Source organism: Schistosoma mansoni, assembly GCF_000237925.1.
Source record: "Schistosoma mansoni, WGS project CABG00000000 data, supercontig 0191, strain Puerto Rico, whole genome shotgun sequence".
Classification (NCBI taxonomy): Eukaryota; Metazoa; Platyhelminthes; class Trematoda; order Strigeidida; family Schistosomatidae; genus Schistosoma; species Schistosoma mansoni.
In genome coordinates this window covers 392859-418404 of record NW_017386071.1, presented here as the reverse complement: position 1 = coordinate 418404, position 25546 = coordinate 392859, and the positions used below count along the sequence as shown (strand labels likewise).

The 25546-nt window shown below is 33.3% G+C and overlaps 1 protein-coding gene across 1 annotated transcript in view; it reads right to left on the bottom strand.

The window, feature by feature from the left end:
* The window catches only part of Smp_145080 (hypothetical protein), a gene marked incomplete at its 3' end in the record, with an annotated part of 53633 nt that extends 34726 nt beyond the window's left edge, over positions 1-18907 (bottom strand). Inside the window, exon 1 of the mRNA XM_018794209.1 lies at positions 18559-18907. Within this exon, the coding sequence (XP_018647089.1) occupies positions 18559-18621 (63 nt within the window). The 5' untranslated portion in view covers positions 18622-18907. The remainder of the gene's footprint in view (positions 1-18558) is intronic.
* Positions 18908-25546: the final 6639 nt, after the last annotated feature.

Here is a 25546-nt window from a genome sequence, read left to right as displayed (position 1 = left end):
TTCACCTTGCAATGACCTTGGATCAGGTCAATCAGAAAAAGTGTAGTTTTGTGCTGAAGATAGACCTAAGGTAAATTTTATTTGAATGATATAGAAAACCCTACATACATAAGGCTTATATGCATTTTTTTCATACACTTTAATGAGAACAGAATCCTTACTAGTTTATCTTCCTAGATTATTATTAGATATCTAAAAGATATCAATACATCATGATAGGTAGTATAAAAAGGTATTTATCTAATTCATTTATTTAAACATATAAACATTGATACAAGGAGGCACTAAATAGATATGCGCCTCACAAATCATTCGATTAGTGTGAGGGTTGAAATAATGACCGGACGCCCAAACCGAAGCAGGGAAATAAAGGGTTAATAATTTAACAGCTAAAATCAGTTGATGATACAGAATTTCAAGAGCTTTATTTTATAGTTTACATCATGAACTGAAAACCACAGAAAAATGGGATCCATAAGCAGTGACTGTCAACGACCTCAGCACAGATCGAACTCAGGAACTTCAGGTCTTGTAGTGATCCTTAACATTTAGACTAGCGATTTTACATTCGTAACTGAAATCAATTAGCGACATTGTGCAACCATCTTCCAATGACACTGTTGAGTAATTGTGCAATTACTGTCTAACTAAGATTAGTTCATAATGTAAATCGTAATTTATCATTAGTCTATAGACATCGAGGTGTTTTTGAAGTTGCGAATAAATCTGGTTTCTATCATTTTGAACTACATAAGGATTTATTGTTTTGGCAGTAGTATTGTACGCTTCCCTGAAGGTTTATGAGACAAACTACTACAAAATATTAAAACGCATATCTATACACAAATAAGACGCTGAAATGATTCATTCTATTTCTGTTTTCTATGTACTTAATAAAGTAAGAAATACCGACTCTTTAATTTGGTAAAAGTTACATTTTCTTTCGATATTGAATTAACTAATAATGATGTTCAAATGAAACTCTCACAGATTTGAAAACTGATCATAGCACAAATAAACGCTTAGTTCGGGAGGTTCAACTATTCACTCAATTATTTCGTTTGGATTGATCTCTAATTATTTTAAATTTAGCATAACAACTTATTATTCGACTATTGATAATGAAAACAAAATTTGATAAACTTAATCTACTTATGTGTATTTTTAGTTTCATTAAAAACAAAACGATCAATTTGTCTAGAATGGTAGACAGAGGCTTCATTTGTTCAATAAATTTAAACAATAGGGTACATAAGCATGGTACATTCTGAACTGATTTCACATCAAATGACCTATATTCTTATACAAATTCAACATTTGAACATATTTATACAAACTGCCTCTCACCTTATTTATGTTTGGTGATTTCCTTGAAGAATCTTGAATCAGTTTGGTTAATGAAACGTTGGAATTATTCAAATTTCAATCGATGGAATTGTTTCAAATATAATTTTTACAACCCATAACAAATTGTACGTTTCACAATTTGAAGGAGTTAGAATGTATAGTATTCATTTTTTTCGATCAATTTACGACTGTAAACAAGCGTTTTCAAGTACAGACGTCAAGCAGTCCTATTTCAGATCCCGACTAACGGACGTAAACATAATACCAGTATTATGCATCGTAATAAGCAGAATAATTTATGGTCACAATGCACTAATGAAAAGCTGTTCTTAACTGCATTCATCTCATAGGTAAGATGACACAGTTAACTCTGATGATCATGTGATAAAATGCTAACTTCAATAATAAATGAAATATGCCGTTATTTTAATGTATATATATTAGTATTCTATATTTGTGATAATTGACACAGTATTGGTGTTTATGTCTCTAGTAAAAAACGTCCGTGTACCTCCGACCTATCTGATTATATATTACTGGTTATGCAAGTACAACATCCAGAAAACTAATACATCTCTGTTTTTTTCATTATGTTGTGTATGTAATTAATGTTAAAGTTGAAGGATAAGTATAGCTCGCAGCCGTTTTTGCAAAACAAAACAAAAAACTAGTTAATCAATCTTGTTTTGTAAGGATATGTATTTTCCCACTATTGTTAAGGTCTGAAATTGATCAGTCTGTACTGACACTTGCCCATCCTGATCGAATTGTTTTGATACTGATACTTAATCATAAGTTTCTATTAAAGTTGGATAATGCCTAGGCATTGAGATTCACGGCACGTGCTTCATCACGAAAAATACAAATAAAATTCATACACTTTGCACAAGACAAGTGCTATCTGGACCCCATTGTTTAGTAGATAACCCGCTGTCATTTGAAGTGACAGGTACTTGGTTCGAGTCCCATTGCGAGCATCAATAATGGAATGTAGGTTCATCCAGCTGATGAGTTTCGAGTGGAAAGAAACAGGCTTCCTAAATTCCAATAATTACCACTATCCAACTTTAATATAAGCTTTATCAATCATTTTAATATCACAGATTACTATATATTTGGAGAAAAAGATTGTTTTGTAGCTATTCGGTGCAATTTGGAGGTAGATTATAGCATATAAGGCAATACATTTAATGATATTCTTTAAAGGTTTTTATAAATGAAATGACTTGAGCTTTTCTTTCGAAAATACCATTCCAGTATCTTAAAATTTGCCGAACAGAAAAATATAAAGTTATATTTTATGTCACCTTGACAACAAAAATTTAGTCAAATGCACTTCGTTTAGAGTTCAATGTACCTTGCTTGACAGAATTTGTTTTCCAAGTAAATTATTTTAACAGTAATGAAATAAAAGACAAATTAAAATTTCAGGAACTCATTCTTTATGAATAACAGGAGATCTTTCCAATTATTTTTGATTTTTAAACTTTCCACTGTATGATAGTTACTAGGTAAACATGGCATAGTTAGTTGAAGAGAAAATGAAACTTCATCAACTGAGATGGTTGGAACATGCATTACTTTTGTCTGGTCACCACTTCGACATGCGATTCTGACTAGCGTAAGAGTAAGTTGGATAAAAGCTAAGGGCAGCCGAAACATGATGTGATATCAGTCGATGAATTCACTGACCATCAGACTAAGATGCGTTAGCAGACTCAGATTAACTAGTTGAATTCCGAGAGGTTATTAAACTCAATGGTTAGGAACGCTGTATGTGATGGCTCAAAATTGGTCACATTGGTCTACAGACATTTACTTTTTGTCTTTCCTTGGACCATAGGTTTCAAAATTATTTTACACGCTATATTCAGAAATGCTATAAGGACAATAATGATCACCCGTCTCTCGGATGGGTATGGTTTTGTGTCACTACGGTGATATACGTTTTCACGAGGTCCACGTGTGCTATATCTAACAAGCAAGAAACTTCAGTTTAAACTGCCATACATAACAACTCGAAATTAAATACACTGTTAATTTGCTAACTATTTTAATGACCGCAATTCAATTATAGAGCACTATTTATCGAACAATAATGAAAATCTTAACTGATGTAATATCGTACTTAACTTTCATTCGAATAACTCATCCAATTTTCATATCCAATTCCCAGATAACAAATGAAAGAAATAAATTTAAATAATGAGCACATAAACGGTGTGACGATAGTATTAAACAGCTTTTATTGCCTCACACAAACGTGTGGTAAAGAATTATTATCATGTGAATTTGTTACTTGTAAGTAGTAACCGTATAAAACAGTTCAAAATAAGATGATCTAACTTGAAAACTAATTATAATAATGTGACTTATTTAAATTGGTGACAGTTTATATACTCAATTGTTTGATTACTAACGATAAATATTTGACTATACAAATAGAAGAAGTCAAAAATGGGTTCAAACCTTGGACTCAATGGCTGAAATTTAAGTGTATTCAAGGCATTATAATTCATTGAACTTAAGTTGTTAACATTTAATCCCTATTTCTACCTCTACGTAAATACATAATTCAGCTTTTTTTCTATCTCTGACCACAACAGTAATCAGATTTAATAACATGACAAGAGAAAAGAAAAGTTAGCCCATTCCAGATTTGGTTTAATGTGTCCTTAAAATAAATAAAAAACCGATTTGAATGACGGTATTAATTATTATATTATAATATTCAAGAAGAAACATTTAGACAAGAAGATTTATGATCAAAGAGGATGAAAAAGTCAAAAGAGAGCAAAATTGTTAAATTTAACTAGGGTTGATAATTGTAGAATATTAGTTGAATAGGATCAAAAGAGTTTACATTCTTTTATTCATGAAATACGATTAAGCAATGCCAAATTTCAAATAGTAACAGCATGAACGTGGTTGGATTGTAACTAGGATGGAATATATAATTTTCAAAGCTGTATTTATTAGGAAATTATGAATGATGAAATGTATGCTATATGACAAGCTCTGCACTTTAAGCACCTGAGACATTGGTTCCTTATTCGATTTCTAGATGTCTATAAATTAGTGTTTCCAGTTAATGTTCAGTTCAATACAAATAAATATTGTCAAATATTGAAATATTCAAGATGATGGAGAATATTTTTAGTTCAAGAAGAGCATTTCGGATGTGTTCTCTGAACTTGGTGGTTTAGTCATTAAGCTTTCATTATCTCTCCAGACAACATCAATTACACATACTTCATATAGAAGTGACCTATCGAAATTTCTCTACTCTTGACTAACTGCCTGTTTTATTGATCTGAAATATGATCGACTGTTGTTCATAATTGCATTGTGGTTGTTTACATCTGTATAAATAAACATGTGTAGTAATGCAACCGAATAACAAAATATAAACTTAGGTGTACTAAGCTTAGAACCAAGTTTATTGCTTAGACATTGACAGTAATACATTATTGATCGGACCATAGTAAGAAGAGTGGGGTTTAAACTTGGAAATTTTTTTTAACATGAAGTATTTAAACTGTCCAAACTTGAAGACAAACATTAAGAAAATGGTAACAATCAACTAGCTCTTCAATATTGGGACACCATACATTTTGACTGCCTGTTGAAACTCCCAATTCTCTTTTTCTATTCAACTTTGCAAATACTAAAAGACATTTTTCTGTTCATTTCGCTTTAACTGATCACTTGCACATGATAATCGTCCAAAATATTTGAGCGTTCTGTACAAAAAACGTTTACAATCGATTATGAAGAAAATTATTGCTAATTTTAAGCGGAACCATCACAGTGGTTGATATATTTTCCTCCTCTTGTGCTTTTTGGAGAAACGACAGTTGGTAACAATGATATTCATGAATCAAGTACATAAAGCAGCAAAAATAGATATCATAGGAACAAAGCATATCATAAACATTTGTTCAATATCACAGTCTCATTAATCCTTTTTGAAACATACTATTTACATTCATTTGTTTAATAGTAAATGGACACTGGACAAGAATCTTTTGCTACATCGCATGTTTGTACTGAGAATTTTCTACTGTGATCAAATATATGATATTAGGTAGAACCACTATTATTATCATATTGATAATATCTACTTGTTTATCATTAACATTACCATTGCTATTAATACTATCTGTGTCGATGAAGTGTGGGAACAGTACACAAAGTTCCTCATGTTGTAGTGTTTAACTGTTTATGTAAATAATTGGTAAAGTAAATAAAATAGGAAGAAAAAGAAACATCAACAAGTGACATTGAGAATAGCTGAACACTCGTGAAAATATATACTGAATCGACATTCCTTCTATAAGTACTAAGGTGGAAGTGACTGGCTACAGATCATATCAAGAAGAAGCTGCTTATTATTATTCTTTTTGCCAATCAAATGAAAACTCATCCAGTCTACTTATAGTTACTTGTACTAAGAATTTGCTCAACACGACTATATGATTATAAGATGCTGATGAACGAAATCAGTTGTAAGAAAACCCGAATATTCTAAAAAGCAAGCTGTGAAAAACACTAGTAAATACATAAACCTTTCTAAAAGTTAACTACTTGCCACAATCTCTTATCTAAGTAAACTTCTTTTTTGAGATAAATTCTTCAAGTGGTAGATCAGATTTCCAGAACAGCTAAGTTCATTACTAGTGTCAATCCATGTACACCGTTTATTACTAGTAAAAGCATACTATTAAGATATACCAGTTAGAAGTACTTAGATTTCGGTAATGCATTCAAGTCCATCTTAACCTATCTAGATTGTTTGTAACAGGGTGCACCATGCAAACAATAGATATGTCATAGCACAATTCATGAACTTGCAAATAAATGATTGCTAATTTGAATATGTTTCGTTCAATTGGAAAAACTTCAGCCTTTGAAACCCTATCAAGCTACTATCTCTTGAAGCGAATAAAGGAAATGATGGACAAACACGCACAAATAGGAACTATAAACTACGTTTCTTTTTTAAAGAAATATCAGTTTTAAAAATTACAAATGTAATAAACTTAATATACATATTTTGAACACATGTTTATGTGTATGAATAACAGGTGATTGATTAATTGATTGGTAAACAAGTTAGGAAAAGTTTTAAGAAAACATTGCCAAACTGATCGATCTTATGATATTAGATCTACGGAAAGTTTAGACTAGTATGAATATGAAATCAGTTGGGTAAGAATAAGAATGACTATCAAATTATAAACATGCGAGCTTGTACGAGTGTGTGTGTGTGTGTCAATTATAGTTGTTAGTTCGTGTCTGGACTCGTGATTCTCATAAACTTTAAGTCAAGTGATCAAGACGTAATGTTTATTTAAAATAAATATTTATTCTATTTTTATTGTTCAATAACTGAATCAAATTGATTAGCTTACAGAGAAATTCAAGTCATTAGTGATAGTTGACCTTCCCAGTTTGTAAAATCCAGAATCAATGACTGATATTATGAACTACTGGACATTGGTGATAGCTTTTTCCAGTCTGAACATCGAACACAAATCACCGCCAGGTTACACTAGTAACTATGCAACTATATATATGTGGAATTCTCTACGTGCTTCCCTATTTATTTGTTTTTGGGTTTCATTACAACAATAGAAATATCGGTTGATAGAACTCAATCAGCACTAAGGAGGAATGGATATAAATGACACTGAACACTACTCAGCAATCGATCAATCGTAAATTCAACTCAGTTATAAATGAGGTTAAGTAATGGTCCGAAAGGCTCGGCAGTTACGTCTGTGACTAAGAAACTGGGTGACATAGGAGGGAATGTGCTCCGGAGCATCAGTTCCCTCCAGATTACAGATACACCTGACAAGTGCCATGAAACCTAGATCCATGGTGTCTTACAAAATACACTAAAACCCTTGACATATTTCCAAGAACTTTGAGCTTAAACAAGTCAAATAAAAACGTTCGTCACAAACTGTAATCTATGGTTATTGTTGATTAGTACCTCTATACTAGTAATGGGTAATTCTCTGTAAAGTATTATCTAAAAAGTATTTTAAATGAATGACAAGAGTTAATTGTGATCTAAGGCAATGAATTTAACAGCAATTTTTAAAAGTAAACAAACATTTTGCATATATTCATTAACTCAGCTTATAACAAATATTTGAGCAAATTGACCACATACCCATAATACTTATTGGGAAAATCTTTTTTAAACGCAACTTTTTAAGGTGTAGGAGTAAAAGCCGAAAATCTAATATAGAATTACATCATGTATTAAATAAACTTTTTCACAGTTGAAATCGTCAGTCAATTGAAGCTAGACAACCATTGAAAACCTGGAATCACTGGACGACCGTATCGTCCTATTATGGGACTCCCCAGCAGTGCACATCCACGATCCCGAACTCGTGGCCGTCCAGTGCTTCCAGGTTTTCGATGCTTGTCTAGCTTTAATTGACTCATGATTTCAACTATGAAAATACTGAAATCTCCACAAAACCCCTTCTGATAAATAAACTTTGTTGTAATTACAGAATATCATAATTATATCACTCGGGACTTAATATTTAAAAAGATAACGGTTCACAAGTAATTTAAAATGAATTGAAATCCAAAAAGTCGATTGTTTCAATGTTATCATAATATAGAGATGAAATTCAATTTACTTAAATAATAGGCTGAGGTCATCTGTAACATATTCAACTTTCAAATATGTGTTTTATCATGCACTTTTGGTCATTTTTCTATTCATTTAGTGAGTGATTACTGCATATTGAAACGTAATTTTGATTAAAGATTGTATTTCAAGCACTTTCGACTTTCTGCTATGAATATATCAGTATAGTGAAATCTAAAATACTAGACAGAATACACAAGTATCGAGAAAGCTAGGGTCCGAAATGAAACCTCTAGTAAAAATTACACTTATATGCAGTAGTGAACAGAAAATGGACGAACGTGCTGGATGCAGTACATTATTTGAATAGCGAAAACGTTGCAGATAATTTCAGACTAAATAACACAATATGTCATTTTGAGGATTTGTGGAGATTGTAGTATTTTCACAGTTGAATTCACACCGTTGGATGCCGGTTCAGTGGTATAGAGATTAAGAGTTCGCGTACGAAACCGAAGGTGCTGGGTTCGAGGACGTAGATGGGCGCTGCTGAGGAGGCCATACAATGTTTCCAGCTCCTCAATGGTGGTCTAACTTAGATCGACTAGTGAACTCAACTGTGAAACACATGATATGTATTCAGAATCAATAAAAATTTAGACAGTGAACCAATTCCCGAGTAGTATAAGAATTCGACTCTCAATAAGTACTGCAAAGCCGCCAAATGCTCTGGTACGGCCGAGAGTGTAGAGAGTCCGCTCTCCCTCTCGAAATGCTCTCACATGGCCACGCGTATATATCCTCTGTCAGGGAAGTCCTACTCACTGCCTTCTCGTGCCACAGGTGTTGTTTACGAAATTGAGAGGACGAAAAGCGAATGTCCGACGCTTTAACAGGATTGATAGACACAGGAAGTCCACCTAGGGGAGTTGGAAAACCCTGATTTCAAACCAATGGTGCACATGACCTCTAGTGTACTGAGGGAACATATGGCATATGAATCAATTGTTGGTCACCGGCTACCGTGGGACTGCATCTCCTCACGATGCTCCACTGCCTTGTGGATCAAACCTTTAGGTCAAAGGCTCTGGGTGTGGCCCCCTAAGAAAACCACCTGCTTCGGATTGGGCACCCGGTCAGTATCACAGCCCTCACACAAATCAAATGAGATTTGTGTGGCGCATATATATCTGCTGCCTCCTTGTACCAATATTTATGTGTTTAAATAAATAAAATAATAGTACACCAAAGTTTTGAATTCTGCTCCCCGTTCTTTAGTTTGAACAGCTGGATAGTATCATTAGAATTCATACAACTATACTGTACCTTATAGCCTAATAGCCAGACTTTTACACCACTGATAAATTATACCAAAAAGAAATGTTTTCTCTTAAAAAAATGTTTGTTTTTTGCATAGCATATTTCTAATTCAACTAAAATACAACACGATGATCCTATTTGTAAATTTACTTAATGATTATTGTTATTTCGTTGAAATGAGTGTATGTTACACTCCTCCTAGTAATTACTTTTTCTTATTTTGTTCTCTGTTGACAATCAGCTAAATAGTTTTCATGTTTACTCGTGCTTTTATCTAGATGATAATAAGTATTAATCCTTCAAAGAATAGAACTATTTATTAATAAGCCTTATCAACACTACGAAAAAAAACAAAGAACTTGATGTTTTAGTTTATAGCATGTATAAACTTGTAGTTGATCGTTCTTAAAAGTACAGTACATTATGATTGCTTACTTAATATTTTTCCTTCTCTTAAGAAAAAGAAATATTCCTCCTATCCAATATTCACATAAATCTTTGTCCTATTATGTTTACCTTTCAATTATATATTTATTTATTTGTTAAATACAACAATATAAATTTTGAAAATCATCATTTCAAATATTTATTGACTTCTCTCTCTAATGAACTTTTAAAGCTGTTTTCTTTTTCATAATAATAGAATAGAGTGATACTTAAAAGTGTATACCTTCTCTATCCATTTGTTAGATTCTATTTATTTATTTAATAAATAATTTCATTGTTGAAAGCGTGAGTCAATTGAAGTTAGACCATCAGGGAAAACCTGGAAGCACTGAACGGCCGTTTCGTCCCATTGTGGGACTCCTCAGCAGTGCGCATCCACGATCCCGCCTCGCGAGATTGGAACCCAGGACCTACCAGTCTCGCACCAGAGCATTCAACCGATAGACCACTGAGCCGGCATCAATTGACTCACGCTTTCAAATATGAAAATACTAAATCTCCACAAAAAACCCCTTCTGATAATGATAATAATAATCATATGCTCACTAGTGACTGACTTCGAGATGTAAATCTTGGAGTTCTAGTGAGAAGCAGTGACCAGTGGAGTTCAAACCACGTCTGCTGTGGGATAGGAACTCACTGAAGACAATTGGTGAACGGTTGCTCAATTTCGTGGATTGGTTGTAGTTAGACATAAACACCATCGAATGCCGGCCAAGTGGTCTATCGGTTAAGTGCTCTAGCGCGAGACTAGTAGGTCCTGGGTCCCAATCTCGCAAAGCGAGGTCGTGGATGAGCACTGCTGAGGAGTCCCATACTAGGACGAAACGGCCGTCCAGTGCTTCCAGGTTTTCCCTGATGGTTTAGCTTCAATTGACTCACGCTTTCAACTATGAAAATAGTAAATCTCCACAAAACCGCTTCTGATTAATAAATATTCTTTATCAATATTTTAATTATTGAAGATCATACAAACGTGTAACGTTAGTAGTCCCCATGATGATGACTGTTGGTTTCAATATTGTTGAATGCTTCTATTCTTTTCTTCATTTCTTTTTCTTAAAATCATATTTATTATATATTTTGTTCGATCATAAATACTATTATTAATATTATTTCGACCTTACTGTTATAGTTCTTCTTAATTTCATCTTGTTGTGTCGAAAGTGAAGTGAATTACAGGAACCTGAGAGTATGCATATTTTTGACACCCCACTTTAGATTGATATCATGAATGGATCAATGTTAGACCACCATTGAAAACCTGGAAGCAGTAGACAGCGGTTTTGTCCTAGTATGGAACTCCTCAGCAGTGCACACCCACGATCGTGCGCACGGGGCTCGAACGTAGGACCCTCTGTCTCGCGCGTGAAACTACTTTGTTTATTACTGATAGATAGGCTCATACTTAATAATAAAGTAAGACTCAAGTACCTTTTGATAGTTAAATTACTAGTTATTATCTTTCATACGATATCCCGTCCTATCTATAGTCAATGACCAAGACATGTTAACAACCTAGAGAGATTTCGTGCTTTTACTTTTTGTCACCACTCATATATATATTCATCAAGTTCAGTATTCGCAACGCACACTGGATTGATATAATATTGAGGACATAATGGCGATTACGTTGTTTCAATATTCAACTAGTCTATACAAATACGTCTACAAGAAAATCAGATATAACACGTAAAAATCCCGTTTTTAAGTGAAGCACTGAGTAACAATGGTTTGAGTCATTAAAACTATGTGTGATTTAGTTAGCTTACAGATAATATCATTGAGTTATGAAAGGCATGAAACATGTGTCTAATATAACTACAAGTTGAGTCCAGACAACTGACACTAAGCACACCTGAATTTTTACTAAATTTCCAGCTACAATATACCTGAAGAACCTGATTGTTTACCTGAAATTCTATACAAAATTTTGGCTTGTTCTAATACGTGTAACCGACTGCTAATTTATTAACTAAAAACATTACTGTCGTACTTACAACAAATGATATACAAAAATTGTCAATGACATTTACAATACAACAGAAATTCCATACGGTCTGTAGTTTGGGAGGTCTAGATGATTGTAGTGTAATCCGCCTATCAAGCAGAGCACTGAATTAGTGGTGTAGACTTTCAGTTTTCAATCGGCAAGTTGCAGGTTCGAGTCGTGCTCCTCCTATTTCAATTCGAATGATGGAGTAGTACCGCAAAGTGTGTCTCAAAGCTAAGTATGCAAATTTACACTTAATAAATGCATTCAATCACTTATCAAGCACAGATTTGTTTGAGGTTAAAGATGCTAATCGGTTGACCAAATCAAAGTAGGTGGAGCGGAATTCGGACTCGAAACTTAGTAATTAAACGTCATTTAGTATAAATATAGAGCCGCTGTTCCATCATATGATCTTTAAAGTGATTTATTTTTATTACCGAATGAAGTCAATGAAAGAGTTAGTCAATAAAAGAAATTAGAAGGCATGAAATTATACAATTAAAATATCATTTTAAGTTGACTTCAGTTTAGTTGTAACATTTTAAACATTAAATGATCGAATTTCAGATCATTTGAAAATGAATCAATCTATAACAGTAGAAATTGTGCCTACTTACAGTTTCGAAATGGTAAAAAACTATAAACAATAATAAATGAAAGTTACAACTCAACAGCCAGTCAGTCAATCAGTCGTATCAAATGTAGAACGTGAGACATAGGCGCATGGTTCCAAGTTGCCACATCACACTAGCATAGTGAAATCCCAGAGTAGTAGTATAAGTAGTAACATTGTCAAAAACCAATTGGAAATCCAACCATCACAATTAAAGTACAAATATTACTTGAGACAATTAAAATATTAGAAAATCAAGGTCAAATCATTAAATCGTAACTTTAGTTAAACTATAATTTATAAGAATAACAGCTAATAGTACATCTTATATATGTTATGTCTGAAGCGATTACGAGTTCCCCAATCTGAAAACGGAACAAACTCTCTGTAAGCTAGCTATTCTGACGCGTCCCAGACCCACTAACTAGAGTGAAAGTCCAAGTCCGAAGCGGGAAAATATATTCCGCAGGCAGCCAGAAGCACAAGCAATTACAACAGGTACAAATCAAACGTATATATACAACCTAAAATTGTCCTTGGGAAACGGTACAAAGTACCATACTATTAGATATAACAAACCAGTAGTGTTTAGGATCCTCCCAAGTGGAAAATATGACATGAAGGTGAAAATAAGCGCTTTTGGAACGAAAACAAGGAATTCAAATTTTTAAAATAAAATCACAAAAATAAGGCATTTACCAAGTGAGTTCTGGAGATCTAACATCCCCAACAATATATGCATCTCATAATTTACTTAATGTTATATGAGCTAAACTCATATCATATTATATGATAAAGGAGTTGTACTTGAATGAATATTATAGTAAAATTAGCTAAATAAGGATAAATCATATTTCATAACTTTTCCGTACAGGATTTTGGAGATTAATGAGTTTATATTGATATCATGAATGGATCGATGTTATACCACCATTAAAAACCTGGAAGCAGTGGACGACCGTTTCGTTCTAGTATGCACTCTTAAACAGTGCGCATTCGTGACTCTGTAAGTGGGACTCGACCCCAGGACCTTCGGTCTCGCGCGCGAACGCTTAACCTCTAGACCACTGACTCAGCATCCAACGATGTCAACGTCTAACTTCCACCAATCCAATTGATCATAATTTTCCATTTGATAAAAGAATGAAAATAAGTGATCGAAGCATTCATTCTTATAATATATACGTACACTAGTGTATAAATATTAGATGATATCATAAATTAGGAAATAACATGAAACACTTTTTAATTATTAAAAATACCTATTGATTACTTAAGAACCTGGTGTACTGTGTCGGTTCCAGTATATGTTCACCTGTTTAGCATGCTCAATATGAGTTTCGATTTCTATAAAACTACAGTTGGTCCGACAAATTAATTATCATTTTTTAAGGCAAAAAAAGAACTGAAGTTAAATTACGAAATAACTACGAGAAAGTGTATAATAATTAGTTATAAAATGATCAAGAATGATAAGTTGAAACTACTTCACTTACTAATTAGTGGTAAGTCAGTGTAAACATTTCAGTCCTACAAGAAATGACTCGTTACTTGAATAGCTTGATGGTGAAGCTTTTGACTTGAGATAACAGGTATGCCTTGCTGAAAAGTGGCAACTGTCATGCAGCTTATAACGTGGGCTTTCTAATGATTGCCATCAACGATCTAACGTAAAATGATCAGACATCTATGATTTATAGAGAAATAAATAGGTGACTTCTGCGTATGTTAATGTGATTCGTTCTAAGCTGCACCAATTGATGTTTATAATAGTCTACTACTTCGACCACGTTCATTATAGGCTGAAATTTTAAATTTCCTGACAAGACTTAGAGAACAAAAGTCAATAATACAATAGACCACTGTCACATTGTAATCTGATCAATTTTAGGTCCACGATTTCAATACCAGAGGTCGAAAATAAAGCCCAAGGAAGTATATAAAAATAAAATTCGATCTTGATCTAAGTGCAAATTCGAGTTTCTACCTATTAAATAAACATTTTTTTGAAATCTATTACAACAGTGGCTCAAAAAAAAATTCTAGTTATTTGAATATAACTATCATGACGCCTCTGAACGAATAAAATAGCCAATGAAAATCACGTAGTATTACTAGAAGTATTAGTATTCGTTCTCCTCATTTCTGACCGCTATCTACCATTCTGAAGACTGAACTAAAATCGAAAGACCAATTAAATCGATTCTACCTAGGATGAAACATGCACCATGTACTCCACTGCTAGTCACATACCAAATAAACTAAGACCTATGATTGAAAGCTCCATCAACTCAAGATGCACATATAGCAACATAGAACGATTAACTGTAGTCCTGAATATCAACAACAGGAAGTTAAAAATCATTACTACTAACTTCATACCCGTTGAACAATCAGTTATTGTTTATCTAGGTGCAGTAGATAACAGGTTGAGCACTTGAATCGATAGATACTGGGTTCGAGTCCCGGTGAGAACACTAACACCTGGATCCAGATACAACCAGCTAACAAATCTTAAACAGAATAAAACACGCGTCATGGATTTGATTGCTAGTCACATATCAAAATACCAACTAATAAAATCCAATATCGTGATTCACACAACAAGGAAATCAACTAAATATAATTTGAGAACCTTTAAAGCATAGAAGGTATACCATACGAATGTGTATATAGTTTAAAAATTTGAATCCTTTGGTCAACACAATATTTAACTATCGTTTATGTATTTAACTGTAATTACTCAAAACAAATCACTATCAAAGTTTCATTAAACCATGGATAACAATGACTATTGACTCTTTATTGATGCGGCTTTCATTCTTGTGTATTTTTATTATTGATGTAGTTTAATCCCCAAATATCACGTGAACTATGTTTTAAATTAATTGTCATTTAGAATTGACCTATAAAAATTATTAGGGCCAAATAAAAATTGATTGGGAAAAAGAGAACAGTTATCTAGTTCATGAAGTTAATTTCGATGATGCGATATGGTGAATCTTGTTACTTGGATTCAAATTTTACTCCCATATGTATCTACACTTTAAAATTGAATAACACCAATCCATTAATCAGTTGTCAACAAAGGACCTGATATGCATGTTCATTAGTTCAAGTTATCACAAGTCACATCAGATAAACAAGAATTTATTATGATAAGAAGCATAGGATGGAAAACATTAGAAATAACGAGAATCTAAACACGAAGAACATAGTCCTAAAAGAACATATACGACTGAAGAACGAAAAGACAGTTATGACACTCAATTCGAGGTTAGGATGTTTAACCTTTGCATCACTGTGATCAATGTCGTGCCATGTCACTCGATATTTTAGGCCTACGATTGAGTATTACATGGGTCCTAATCAATAAACTTTCATATATCGACATGGCTAAAAAACAGTTAGTGACATATGTATCTTAATTTCATCAACCTTAGTTGGTTCTCATGATATGCCTTTCATCAGCCAACACTGCATCTTGGCGTAAGTTATGGTTACATATGCGTAGCAAATGTCTTGGCCACTACAAGTGACACAGGTATTTAGCACAGTTGAGATCATGAAGTGATCTTAGCTAGACCACCGTTGAAAATATTGAAGCACTAGACGGCCGTTTTGTCCTGATATGAGACTTCTCAGGAATGAGCATACACGACCTATACTCAAACTTAGGACATTCGTCCTCACGCGCGAACCTTTACCCTTTGACCACTGAGCCTGCCATCCAACGGTGTTAATATCTAACTTCCATCAAGATATAACTCGCAGAGTTCTAGTGAGAAGCCGTGACAAGGAGAGTTCAATCCATGTCAGGTATGAGACAGTTATCCACTATGGGCAGTGGAAAAATGGTTGCTCAAGATAACGTCTGATTGAAGTTCACGCTCAATACCAAGGGTTCGGGTTTAGATTCGCGTGCAGGATGGTGGATGGGCACTACTGAGGAGTCCTATGCTAGGACGAAACGGTTAACCGATGCTTCCAGGTCTTGAGTGGTGGTGATCCAGCTACGATCAGTTCATGATTTCACCTGTGAAAATACCACAATCTTTACAAATCTCCCGTACTTAAGATATTTAGCCTGATAAATAAACCTGCTTTTTTCCTTAATTTCTTGTTGTATAAGATAAATCAACTGTTGAATATGTATAACTATATCCCCTCATGTTAATGCAGTTTATAAAATGATTAAATTAGGAAGTAAATTTCACATTTTAATATTTTGCCCATAATTTACATCATGAATTGAAATCAGTTTTCGGAGATTATTGCAAATCATAATGAAATGGGTAATTTGTTTCATTCAAGTCTAAAATTATTCGAAAATACACACTAAAGACGTATTCCCAGATGACGCCAGCCAATCGTTTGTAATGTGAAAATTACAGCCAAATGAAAAGACATCTCAAAAATATTGTATAACTTGATAAACAAATGTTTTTCTGTAGTTAGATAATTATTTGTTTAGTCTAAATAATAAATCACTTTCAATAATAACGTCATCAATTGAAAACATAATGATAATGATGTATGTATATTTCACGTGATATTTAATGTAAATAAGTAATGCTCGTCAAAGTAGGAAATAAAAAAAATGAATTTAAATATCTAGGAATTCAATTACTAAATGAACTTCGAAACCTTGCCAACTATTTACATTATTTTTATAGTTGAAATCATGAGTCAATTGAAGCTAGAACATCATGGAAAACCTGGAAGCACTGGACGGCCGTTTCGTTCTACTATGGGACTCCTCAGCAGTGCGCATCCATGGTGGTCTAGCTTCAATTGACTCATGATTTCAAATATGAAAATACTTAAATCTCCACAAAACTCCTTCTGATTATTTACATTATATTACATGTTAACTTCATTAAGTCAATACAAATGTTCAAGTCTGACATATCTATTTGATCCATATCTTTTTGTAATGATGCATTGAAAATTTATTTCCATTTTTTTAACATCTCTCATCCCCCCAAATCTATCTAAGTTATTTCTTTATCCCATGAAGCAACTAATAATGATTATCAATAAAAAATTATTTTTCCCGGAATATTCAGCCATATATTCTAGCAATAGGTTCTTCGGAGAAATAATCACTAATAAAATTAACAAATGCTAAAAGTAATTCTGTACTAAACGTTTATTTATGTTCAAATATTGATTTTAATAGTTGAATATCACATAAATATAATTTCTTTTCCAAGATTTTTTTCTAAATAGACTTAAACCTCATCTATGAATTAGAAATTTAACGAGAAATTCCTATAATATAATAATCGATTACTGATAGTTCGATATGAAAGTGAGATTTAGTTATGGTATAAAAACGGGTAAAAATTCACTACATCTATCCATTAAAGTGGTTGGCTGATAATTAAACTACTAGATCTTCGTTTATTGAGCTACTGGTTTGAACCCTAGACAAAAATTAACATTAGCTTGGACAACTGAACTGTATCATTAATCTTAGCACAAAATAAAACCGAGATTTGAGTACGCAAAATAGGCACATAGTTACACTATTAATAAATGTCCCGATTTTGATTACAAGACAATAGGCAGATTATTGTAATGGAAGAGATTTTCTTTATTTGTCAAACTATTACTCACATGACGAAAAAATATGTGTTTTATTGCAATTCAAACATGAATGTTCTGAAGTGATGACAACAAAGCAGTAGTCCGCGATAAAACAGACACTCATAATCGACGATTACCCATGTGCTGTATGTCGTTTTCAAACATCACTAAGTTATTACTACAATTTTTAGCGAGACTATAATTTATGGACGATCCAATCAGGTATAAGATAACAGGTCTCGGATTTTGGCGCGAAATCTACTAATCCATTTGGCTAAATAGAGTTTTGGAATTATAGCTGATGTCAGTTAGTGATGAAAACTTTAAATCTAATTCCTAACCTTAACCATAAACCGTAAATCATAATTCTATTTCCTCACAGTGGTTTATAACCCTCATATGTTCCTAGTTATTAAGTGAACACTTTCTACGTCACTTTAGCGTCGTTCAAAAGTCGTCCATAAATTATAATCTCACCCGCAAGTAGAGCATGATTTCAGGGGAAATACCAGTACTGAAACAGATTTACTCGTGAAAAAAAAGTAAAACTAGTATATATTGACAGATAAACTACATAATTAATCTTTATCAATGAAATTTCCCTAACACTACATCAAAACGTACCTTTGATCCACTATCCAACCTTAATAGCACTGAATTACGTCTTCCATTTGAACGTGTATTCATTTTTTATTTTGTGTATTTAATATGTGAATCAATTTGCTTTTACTTAAAAAAACATTCTTGTCATTATATATCGAATATTACAAAATGTCTACAAATAATTTATATCAATTATTGATAGCATTCATATAGATTGCTGTTCAGAGAAGAATTTGGGAAATTTTAAAGAATAACTCAATTATTTTTTATCGTTATCCGTTAGACCTTCATGACAAAATCAATAATCTTTGTTATAAGTACATCTAGGTATAAATTTAAGTAATCAGTAACTGGTATACTTGGACTAGAGTACAAACCCAACAAAACAAATGATCGGATTGGGGAAAATTAGAAATGAAGTCTAAGATCAAGGCAATGGTCTGACCTTGAGATTTTATCCAATCTCAGATCAAATTACAAGTTCTAGATACTGATTGGGTAATTTAATGATTAACAAATTTGAATTGAATAACTTTTATCATTTGCGTGGGAGTTAGTTGGCCTTCAATTAAACATAATAAACCATAAAAGATTTAGGTATCGTTTAGGTATCTTGGCCAAATATTTCCTCCCTCTACTACAATCAGTAAATTTATGGAAAGGTAAAGAATATTGCAACTTCGCATAATTACAATAAATTTCATGGTAAAATATATGCGCTACTTCATCAAATCAAGCTCTGATTATAATATATTTACCAGTAGAATATATTGCTTGGTACCATAGTATTTTTCTTTATATATCTACCAAATAATTTTAAATGGATAGGAAGATCAATACTGTCCAAAAGTTAGTTATTTAAATGATGCGTTAATCCCTAATAAAAATTATTGATCTATGGCTTGTGTCGAACTGAATAAATAGGAAACTCATACCGGTGTAGGGAATTTGTAGAGATTGTTCAATATAGTTGGTCGGTTACTGAACAGCGACTATTGACACATTTGTTTAGTCGTTCAGTGGTGATCGAGTCCTATAGATCAAGATACTAAGTACATACTACCATGAACCATGTTGAAATGTTAACTGGTTAGATGTAGTAGACAGAAGACCCTGATCTGTATAGGTTTCGTGATAGGCGGGACTCGTTAGTCAACAAGGGCTTGCCTGGAGTTTTGAGGGTACTGGTGCTCCTTGTCCGACTCGATCCTGTTTACCCAGCTTCACATTATCATGATTGCCACACATCACGGACTAAGTCTAGGTGAACAATAATTGAAAAACCAGAATAAACTGGATATCATTTGTCTTGCAGTGTAGAACTTCTCATTGCCCACCAACGAGCACATCAGGGATCAAGACCAGAACCTGAAAACATCTTGCTATGTTTAACACGAAATATGATATAATTGGCATTATAATGCTCGGAACAATGTTGCTTTCATTTAACATACGAAGTGATCGTTATATCAATGAATAAATTTAAAACCAATGGATAAAATTCTGACCTTAAATGATTTAATTTCCATGTTGGCTTACTTGGTGATTTTAAAATTTATAGCAAGGCAAACCGCGACTTGAAAACTTCAAGGGGAAGGAGTAGATCAAAATACATATGGCTACGAGAACTGGAGACAGATAACACAACCATGAATATAACCTGTCAACAACTGAAAAGGCGAACCCACAACAGAGTTATTTGGATATCTCTGGTCTATGGACCTTGCTCGAGGTGCGGTGACATACTTAAATATGCAAGTAAGTTACTTGAAGGTCGAATGGAACGCACGGGAAACTTTGTATAGAGACACTGATTTTTCATACAACTAAAAGTTAAAGATACTCCTATAATATCACGAAAACTTGTACCGCTTCATATTTGCTAATAGTATTATTTCGTAAGACATAAGACCATTTAGTTGGATTTTTATCCATTTTCAAAGAAATCGTTTTTGAAAGATAGCTATTATCTCCATCACTGTCAGTCTCTGATATTTCGTGACCAGAAAATACTGAGATACCAAGCTGTCTTTAAGTATCATAAACAACTTATGAACATTAATTTACAGAAGTCCTCTAAATCATACACATTTAATCAGATTCTTCATAGAGTAGAATCTACAAAATTCGGATCATTCAACCTTCAATACAGTGTACTGCAATATAAAACAATTAACTGTATTTAATAACGGTGGTGTTTAGATATTACTCATCAATGAAGACTAGTTATTCACAATTATTACTCTATTTGACGACCAACCAATGTTTGTCTGTCGTACAGATAAATATTATTTACATTCGTTGGATACTTTATAAATAAAAGCGTATGGAATATATTTCAAACTATGTATGAGCTTTGTAAAGATGTTGAACAATGATTAGACAACTAATTACTTTAGTAAGTCCTAATGGGTAACACTGTAGTTTCAAAGAAAGGCCTGGTATAAACAATTTAGTGTCAGACATTAAGTGCCTCCTCCGTTAATTTTAAGGAACAAAAACTAGCTGAAGTTAGGTGTTCAAACACTGAGGCCACTTATACTTGCTACCCATCTATCCCATCCCACACTAGTTATCTCCATATCTTTGAATTAATACACTGCTCTATCTGAACCAATATTGTATTTTACTGACTGTTTACAAAATATCAACAGTTATCTATTGAAAATTATCTTAACCAGCCTCTTTTATTGAAGCACACAATCGGAACAACTGTGTGTCCCATTTTTGGGTGTGCCGAGCATTGTCGAACAATGAATAGACAATTTGTAAGTTGACTTATTTATTAAATTAAGGATAATTAGACGATAAAAATGTTAGCTTTTGTTGCAAGAAAAAAGTTGAAATTCATTAACAACTAACAAATCTTCATTTATTGATGCAACTCTATTCTTAATTGTGCTCCTGCGAAGGAAAAACTTGGTTTGGTATCCGTCCGGTGGCGATTTACACCTCGCATGAGGAAAGCTTGGACTCGACTCTTTATGGAAGTAGAGACTGAAATTAAGTTTGATCATTTTCTTCTTCGAAATAAAAAGTAAACTTTTTTGTGCACCGGTGCAGTTCAGTGTATAGAAACCCTAGTTATAACATTCATAACTCTATATCGAGAATAAAAATGTCACAAAGTGAATCTTTTCCCTCACGGATTTACTTTACAAGTGGATTTTCGAAATTCTCGATTAGTCTGCCGCAAAAACATAATTTGTTCGATGTATAAATGGCTACCTCACTTCTCAAAGGGTCCTACAATAGGACAAAACGGCCGTTCAGTGCTTCGAGGTTTTCCATGGTGGTCTAGCTTCAATTGACCAATGAATTCAACTATAAAATTACTGAAATTTTCACAAAACCCTTTCTGATATTAACTTTCTACCCACTTTATTTCAAACGATCACGTCCAACCTTAGCATTATACCTATATTACCAGGGTATAGTTAGTATAGTCACCGATTTTTTTGAAATATTGAGAGAGGGTTTACATTTTCGTGTGACCAAGGCATCAACAACTTCATATTCTACCTACGTTTTTTGAATTTTTCAAGTAACTAACTATTTTAAAACTGGTTTCATTGACTTAAATGGTTTGAGACAAATTCTTAAACGATTTTCATCTCAATTTGGTGAACATTGTGCGGTAGTAGGTTATCCAAACAAATTATAGTGAGAAAGAAAACAAAACTTTATTCTCGAGTGAATAGCACTAACATCTCATTTAATCAAACAAGAATGAGTGAAAAATACCCATTTTACTCTGCTACGATGGCTCAGTCACATGCCTTACTTTCTTCTCATGCCTGAACTTTAATTAACTTATTATGGAACTCCAATGGGTTAGACGACATTTACTCAAATCCTATCTAGTGGGCTTGTTCTTTCATCAAGCCTTTATAATTTGATTATTTTGAAGTAACTGTAATAACACGACTATCTTGACTGTAACGTTGATCAATACATGTCAGAACCTCTGACCTCAAACTTAGATTTTGGATAACTAAAACAAGCCGGTTATTAAAAAACATTAGAATTTACCTAAACTAAAATTTGGACATTTTTGTACCAAAATATTTGAAAATCTTTTTGAAAGGTGGTTGTTCAACCAAACTTTCCTGATTTTTAACTTATTTTTTTCATGTCAGGATCTCATATAAAAAATGTTTTGTATTTTAGGTTAGTAACAAGTTCAAAGCAAATTTTGATTCACAAGTGAACCTGTTTATAGCTCATAAATCAGACAATGTCAAACATTTTTACTAGATAAACAACTGAGTGCTAAAATAAAATCACTAGATAATTATTTCTTTTATTTAGGAACATAAAAACAATAAACATATTCTCCTTTCCTAATAGTTATGTGAACAGTATAAATGTACCCGGTATTTTTTAAGTTAGGACGTCTTAGACGAAAACGAAAGGGAGAGAGATAATCCAAAGTGATATTGATCAAAATGCAGTAGATTCATTCTGAATAAATGAAATTTCGCAAGAAAAATACCAGGAGAAAAGCACTGTACAACTGAATCTTTTACAAATAAATTATCTACTAATATTATCAGGTGTTTTGTGGAAATTTAGTATTTTCATAGTTGAAGACGTGAGTCATTTGAAGCTAGACCATCAGGGAAAACCTGGAAGCACTGGACGGCCGTTTCGTCCTAGTATGGGACTCCTCAGCAGTGCTCATCCACGACCTCGCTTTGCGAGATTGGAACCCAGGACCCTACTAGTCTCGCGCCAGAGCACTTAACCGATAGACCACTTGGCCGGCATTCGATGGTGTTTATGTCTAACTACAACCAATCCACGAAATTGAGCAACCGTTCACCAGTTATCTTCAGTGAGTTGATATCTCTCAACACACGTGGTTTGAACTTCACTGATTACTGTTTCTCACTAGAACTCCAGAATTTACTTCTCGAAGTCAGTCACTAGTGAGCATATGATTGTTATTATCAGAAGGGGTCTATCGGTTAAGTGCTCTGGCGCTAGACTGGTAGGTCCTGGGTTCGAATCTGGCGAGGAGAGGTCGTGGATGCGCACTGCTGAGGAGTCCTACAATAGGAAGAAACGGCCGTTCAGTGCTTCCAGGTTTTCCCTGATGGTTTAGCTTCAATTCATTCACGCTTTCAACTATTTACTAATACTCAAAAGAAACTTTATTACAATTTCCTATACTTTCCCACTAAGTTAACTAATTCATTCGCGATTACTGAATACCGTTTTTGAATTATTCACTTAAGATACTCTTACCAATAATACACACAAAATATTGAGAATAAAATATGCAGATCGCAGTCTGTATCATGTTCTCTTAACTGACTACAAGGTTGTCAGTTTGTGGAACTCAATAGTAGGGTTCATAATAATAGAGCTCTGGTTAGTTGAAGGTGATTAAAAAAACAATCTAGATCAAAGTTGTTCAACTATTATCATCAGTTAGAAGACTGTTATTAAAAATCTTAGCTAGCCAAAATGTCGATCTTACTGATGAGTATCAAGCAGGTTATTGAATCAGATCTGAACACAGTTGGTGATAGCTTCCAATCAACCAATAGTGTTTAGGAATTTCAGTAGATAAATAAATTTTGGGAAACATGAATATATGGATAGTAGCTAGCAGTGGAATCCAGTTTGACGCATGTTTCGCCCTATTTGGGACTCGTCAGCTGGATATACCTGCATCTCACAGTTGATATTCGCTCTGGTACTCGAACCCAGTACCTTTCGCTGCAAACACCATCTCATTATCCACTCAGCTACTGATTTCTGATAGCCACTTGCTATTACTAAATAATATAACTTTAAATGAAGGTTAAAACTAGTAAGTAACATTGAATATAATATTATCCAAGTTAAATTTCTTTATAGCATCTACTAAGGTTTGCTTACTAACCATAATCTGATCAATTTGATTGTTGTTCACATTTATATTGAATCACTATTAAAATTTTTACACAATATGTAAAGGGAAACTTACAAAACTTGTTACATACTCATCAACAGATAAGTAGTTATGGTAATCTTCATCCTTTCTATTTGACTAAAACTCAGAAATTATACAATCAAAATACTCAGATAAACACTTTCATCAAATTTCATTCCATTTTAAATTTAGTCAGGTGGAGGAAAACATGATTACAAATCATTTTCAGTAAAACATTAGCAACCAATACAAAAGTATGTGTGTGAATTAAATTTTCTTTTGAACACTAGAAGACTATTTTTTTTTTCATTTTTGCCCTGATAATATATGGTAATGGAAAGTAAATGTGTATCAATTTGTGTGCAGACAGAAAAAAGTGAATAATTTTCACGGCTGTCTAATAAGTTAGACTACGTAAACTGTTTACAGGAATAACAAAATGACTTATTTCAAGAGACTGACCAGTTGCAGTCCTTAAAACATCAATATGAAGATTAAAACAAACAATACTTAGTGAATTTAAACTTCAACCCATTGCACAAGCAAGCGGCTATCAGGACTCAGTAGCTGAGTGGATAACGCGATGGCGTTCGAAGTGAAAGGTACTGGGTTCGAGTCTCATAGTGAACATCAACTGTGAGATGCAGGTACATCCAGCTGACGAGTCCCAAATAGGGCGAAACATGCATCCTGAATTCCACTACTAGCCACTATCCATCTTTGCTCATAATGACCAATTTCAGTTTACAAAACAGCTTTTTTTCATTAAGACAAGAGGTTCTTATAAATGGTGAATTGTGAATATGATTTTTCATCTTAACGTCGGAAAGAGGATTAAGGTTTTAGGTAAGAACCAATGGTTTACCAATCACTGAATTCAATGGCCATCATTTCTTAACTCTATCACTTCTTTTTGGTGAACTGACACTACCTGTCTAACACTAAATTTAATTTTGCTAGCTTTGTTCCCCCAACTTGGGAACATAGTTGATTAGTAAAATTGGTTATCAAAGTAGATGTAGATGAATGATATAGAATTTTTTCTTATCAAACTAATTCAAGAACGTTTTCCTGAAGAAAAAATAT